This window comes from Aegilops tauschii, chromosome 1 (genome assembly GCF_002575655.3).
Source record: "Aegilops tauschii subsp. strangulata cultivar AL8/78 chromosome 1, Aet v6.0, whole genome shotgun sequence".
NCBI classification, from domain to species: Eukaryota; Viridiplantae; Streptophyta; class Magnoliopsida; order Poales; family Poaceae; genus Aegilops; species Aegilops tauschii.
This window is the reverse complement of record NC_053035.3, coordinates 410,209,016-410,214,592: the sequence shown is the minus strand read 5'-3', so window position 1 is coordinate 410,214,592 and position 5,577 is coordinate 410,209,016. Positions and strand designations below refer to the sequence as shown.

At 59.5% G+C, this 5,577-nt stretch overlaps 1 protein-coding gene across 1 annotated transcript; it reads right to left on the bottom strand.

Moving 5' to 3' along the window:
• Positions 1-874: 874 nt before the first annotated feature.
• LOC109784667 (U-box domain-containing protein 16) lies at positions 875-3,427 on the bottom strand. The gene has a single exon (XM_020343269.4). It carries the CDS (start codon positions 3,163-3,165, stop codon positions 1,162-1,164), a length of 2,004 nt encoding a protein of 667 aa, XP_020198858.1. The 5' UTR covers positions 3,166-3,427; the 3' UTR covers positions 875-1,161.
• Between the last annotated feature and the right edge of the window lie 2,150 nt (positions 3,428-5,577).

Sequence of the window (5,577 nt, the reverse complement as noted above, 5' to 3'; positions counted from 1 at the left end):
GCAGGCGCTAGCTTCAGAGCCCGCCAACCATGCCAGATTAATCAGGCAAGGCAACATACGGCATATGCCCAAGTGGCGGGCATGAATTGCTTCACATAGTACTAACGGTACAGCCTTGACTTTTCAGGAGCTCCGTTCAACATCTTATAACACTATCAGGATTCAAGCACATTTTAATTTCACGCAAGAACTAGTCCTGGCCACGGAAGAAGAAGTGGGCAGCAGAAAAACAACGCCTACCTGCAACCAGATGCGTATGCCTTTGCCATTTGAGAAGAAGCAACGTGAGGCTGATTAGGACAGGGGAGCGGGCCGCACGGGTTGGGATGGAAAGATGATAGGCACCGCCACTGAAGAAGCACTGAAGCACCAAGCATGCATGTTCTCAACCAGGAGTACTTGGAACGGCAGATCAATGGTCAAATTCGGCAAAGAGCCCATGTGAAGCACATCGACACCCTGGAGTGCATCTCGCTTTGAGGGACAAGAAAGGAACCAAGCGGATTGTCAATGCCGAATCATGTAGGTTAGATTAGCAGTGGAGTACTGCTAGCATAGCATGGCGTGGATGCGCACCGGCTGGCAGCAGCCAAAGCGCCGCCCTTTCTGCCGGAAAGCCGGTGATGGCTAGCTGGATCGGTGGCTTTGCTGCTGCTCGTGGTGCGTTTCCAGCCGCGGGACTTATTCGTCTGGGTACCGTGCACTCCTTGCCGACGGGCGGACGGACGGACGGCTGGGAATGGCTGGCCATTTCCGGTCCCGCCGTCCCGGCAACCACTCATCACGGGCGCCGTGCATCCGCGACGACTTAACTAGTTGCTCTCGCCCATCAACTACAAAATTATTGCAATCTGCCAAGATGAGGAATCAAGAATGAGCACAATTTGTACAACTATTATTTTCTTTCAATTTGTATTACAAGATCTCACAACAACAACGAAGAAGAACGAAAGAAGCAACGAATGTTCTGTATGCACAGTTGATTCAATTACTCTGTGTTTTGTGTTTACCCACCGGGGCTAAAGAATCGCACCACAGCCTAGAATTACAAGGCATTCAGCAAACCAATTTTTGTACAGCACAAGAATTATCTACTTTTTTTCGTTGGGGTTTTCAGCTTGTTCCTACGGATCAATTCGGTGTCACGGAAGAAGAATGAGTTCACGACGCCGCCACGGTCGCCGTCGAGACGGTGGAGGTGGGGCAATCCGCGTTCTGCGCCGCGTTGGCGGCCGCCCAGCGCCGGCACGTCCTGCCGAGGGACGCCGCCTTCCGGCGCGCCCGCTCCGAGCCGCTGCCCATGAGCTCCCAGATCGCCCACTCCACGCCGTTGATCGCCAGCACCTGCGACGCCGCCGCGGCCCCCGCGCGCCGGCACAGCAGCACAAGCGCGGCCGCCGCGCACTCCCGCGACCACTCCGTGCCGCGCCGCATCTCAGCCACCAGCTTCGCCACGGCGCCGTCGATGTTCACGATCGCCTCCGCCCCGCCGCGCTTGGCCAGCGACGCCAGCACCGCCGCGGCGGTCTCCTCCTCGCTGATCGCTGACAGTGCCGCCTCAGCGGCGCCCGCTCCCACGAGCTTGCCCACGTTCTCCCTCTCCGCGGACAGGCACAGCAGCGCGGCCAGCGCGTCCTTCTTGGTGCTCGGGGGGCCCGTGCGCACCAGGAGCACCACCTTCTCGATCACAAGTGGGTTCCGGCCGAGCCGGCGGCGGTATGTATGGACGGCCGACAGGCTGAGCACGGTGGCAGCGGCGTTCTCCTTCGCCCGCCAGGTCGCGCCGGAGCCCATCACTTCGCAGAGGGCCGCCACCGCGCCGTCGGCGTGCATGATGCGCTTCTTGTTGGCATCGAGAATGGAGAGGTTGAGCAGCGCCGTGACGGAGTTGAGCTGCAGCGCGGCGTCCTCGGAGTTGAGCAGCGGCACGAGGAGCGGGACGGCGCCGGCCTCTCCGATGAACGCGCGGCTCTCGGAGCCGGACTTGGCGAGCAGACGGATCTCGTGCACGACACGGTTGTCCGAGCCAGGGGAGAACGACGCCGAGAGCTTCTTCACCAGAAACGACGCGGTCATGCGCGCCGCCTCCACCGCGGCCTTGTTTGCGGCCACCGGCGGCGCCGGCTCGGGCTTGCCAGGCTCGCTGCCTTCCATGGCGACGCCATTCTCCCGGCACCACCGCGAGATCAAGTTCTTGAGCGCCTTGTTGGGCACCAGCTCCAGATTAGTCAGCACCTGGCCGGTCTTGGGGCACGTCGACTTGCCGGCGCCGAACCACCGCGTAATGGACTCGCGGTCGTACGTCTGGCCACTAGCGGACACAACCGGGTCGCGCATCAGGTCGAGAGAGATGGGGCAGCGGAAGTCCGGCGGCGGCGCCAGAGGCTCGGTGTCATCGTCGTCGGCCTCCACCTTGGAGTCGAGCGGCCGCGGCGTGGCAGCGCTGAAGAGGACGCACTTGGCGTACCGGAGGAGGCCGACGAGGGCAATCATGGCCGAAGTCCACCGCTCCGCCAGTCGGTCGCCGATCTCGCGCTCCAAGATCTCGATCTCCTGGCTGCAGCTGGCCGGGTCGTTGATGGCCACCTCCTCGAGGATGGCCTCCAGGCGCTCCCGCTCAGGCACGATCTCCCGCTCGACTTCCTGGATGAGCGCCAGCACGCTGGCCTTGAGCTCCTGCTCGGCCGCGGCCTCGGGCGCGCGGCGCCGGCACTGGCGCGAGGCGAGCGTGAGCAGGTCGGCCACGTCGTCGGCGAGCCCGAGCTCACCAACCGGGAGAATATCGAGCAGCGTGGCGAGGTCGTGCTGCAGCTCGCGCACGCGCGCGGCGACCTCGTCGGACTGCAGCAGCAGGCGCATGCGGCTGCGCGCGGAGCAGTCGGCCACGACGGCCTTGAAGCGCTGCAGCACGAGCAGCACCTCGCGGAGGCAGAGCGAGGCGGACCGCGGCAGGGCGACGGCCGCGCCCAGCAGCAGCAGGTCGTCGAACACGGCGACGAGGAGGCGCGCCCGGCGGGACACGGACGCGAAGACGGCCCTGAGGAACGGCGCCGGCGGGTCGGCGGCGGCCAGGTCGCGCGCCAGGCGGCGCAGGGACCGGAGGATCTCCACGTCGGGCGCCGACGCGGAGTACGGCGAAGAGGACGGCTCGGCCGTGCTGGCCATTGCGGCAACCAGAGGGCGGCGACGGATGCGTGAAGCCTTTTGATGGAGTCGGGTTGAATGAATGAATTGGATGCCGATGGAGTGCGGCGATGGATGAGAATGGAGATGAGACGAAGTGGAGAACGGGCGTAGGTATATATACGAGCGCGACGTGTTGGCGCGTGGAGCTGTGGAGAACTGGAGAACCCGCGGAAGGAATCGTCCGGACTTTCGTGGACCGTGACGCGAGGCTTACTGCCCGTCTCATCTCAGCCGCTTTGTTTATTATTTTTTCATGTCTTAGCGGTGTTATTTTCACTTATTTTATTGGCGCAATTGTTTGAAAGAAGGAAGATGTCAGTGATATGTCGAGCGCTGGATCGGGGCGATGGACGGTCCGGATGGGTTGGTGGGGTGAGATGGATTGGTGACCCGGCTTGGGTCTGGCAGTTGAAGCGGCCTGCTGGGTTGATCGGATCGTGTCCATTCGATTTCGATCGCTTGCCTGATCAATGCGTGCGTCGATCTGCAGGCCGGGCTATGAGTTGGAAACTGTCTAAGTAACCATGTGGCTGCAGTTGCAGGCTGCCCAGTGACACGGTCGTCCGTGCGATCTTTTTTTTTTCTTGAACACGCACGAGTGTGCGTATCTTATATTAAGAGAAGGAAAGGGAAAGACACACCATCCACGGTTATATACAACACGCCTTACAACGCATTCCACCCTCAATACATCTTAACAGATTACTCGCCCTCGCTCCACCCAACTACTCCTATAAAGTTGAAACGTATGTCTTTGTGTAGAACATCCGCTTGTCTCCACGTCCCACACTCTGAGGCGATCCTTTTTCATTTCATTAGTGTCACGACTATATCAACTTTTTATCTCCTCAACAAATGCACGACCATAGGTATCAACTTTGGATTTTGGAAACAGAGATGATCAAATTGTTGCTACCAAGGAGCTGTTCGGCAATCCTCCCACTCCGTGAAATCTCAAGATCGTGGAGCACCTTTTTCCCCCTCCACGATTTTTAACTGCTGCTCCAGCTCTGGGAGCGGAGTTGTGGAGGGGAGAGACTCCCAACAGGCCTCAAATCATACTCCTCGAGGGTTCGTGTCCATTTTCGACAACTTTGGTGAACTTCTGCTACTAGGATCTTCCGGAGGATCCGTGTCCATTTTCGACAACTTTGCTGAAGTTCCGCTGCTCGGATCTTCCGGAGGGTTCGGGTGCATTTTCGACAACTTTGGTGACGCCGCATGATAAAGGACGGCAACCGCATACGATTCACACACCCAAGTGAGTATTTAACATGTGTGTTTATGTTTTTCTCTGTTGGACAAGTCGATTCCCTCCGATGCCATACTTGTCTACAAGACTAACGGCGTAGACAAAGAGTGGGCATCCAGCTGGGTCGATCGTGATACCACGTTTTTGCATCGGCCGTCTTCTAGCGAGTTAGTTTGCTCAGGAAGTTCACGTTCAGGCAAAAGCTCAGCTACGCTTCCAAATCCGGCACACAAGGCATGATTGGGATGGCCAACAAAAATGGTGTGAGCACACACGCATACACCAAAACGGATAGTATTGGAATCAGATTGGCAGCCGTTGTACTTGCCTGGTAGAAAGCGGCAAGCCGAGAGCAACGAAAGGAGGCACATTCACGTCAGAGATAGCTGGCCGGAATTAACAGTCGCTCGCCTCGCCGGAGCCGGATTCCGCACAGTACCGCAGCCGTGCATGAACCCATCCGCGCACGGCACGGCGGACAGCGGCGGTCAAATTTTCACGGAGCCGGCAATAAAATACCGTCCCAAAAGCTGCTCCCAGAAAAGTGGGCAAGTTCTTCTAGTCCACCCGGCCGGCCACCCAACACATGCCGTAAAACTTTAGTGTTATTATTATCTGATTAATCATGGTTAGAGCATCATCGCACGCCGGCCTGGGTAGTAAAAAATTCGACGTAGTCCCTTGACCTGATCCGATCCTGACGCGGGGCTGTGGAGAACTGGCCTCGTGGCGGCAGGAGCGGCGCCCTTTGACCCCGGGCGTACACGTTTACCACTCCCTGTCACCGCTGGCCGGTAGTAATCCGGTGGCGAGTGTTCACCTCCAGCTAATAATCCCCGAGGCGATCCAGCGACATACGCTCGCTCGCTCGCTCGCGTCGCGTGGACGGCCGGCGCGTCGGTGTCACTTGCGCACGTCGACGACCGGCGTACTAGGCGGACGTGGAAGCCACGCCGCCCAGCTGCGAGGGCGCCGAACGTCGCTGTTGCCGCCGCGTGACCTCGGCGGCCCGCAACCGCGCGCGCGACGGCTGACGGCCGAGGAAAAGACGGGCGGTAAAAGTAAAACAGCGTCGCGGGTTCTTTTCTTCTTGAGGGAGGTACGGCGGCCGGCCGGCCGGCGGCTGATTCTGTGGCTCG

Excerpts from the sequence above, each read along its gene's own strand:
- LOC109784667 (XM_020343269.4), bottom strand. The coding sequence starts at position 3,165 with ATGGCCAGCACGGCCGAGCCGTCCTCTTCGCCGTACTCCGCGTCGGCG.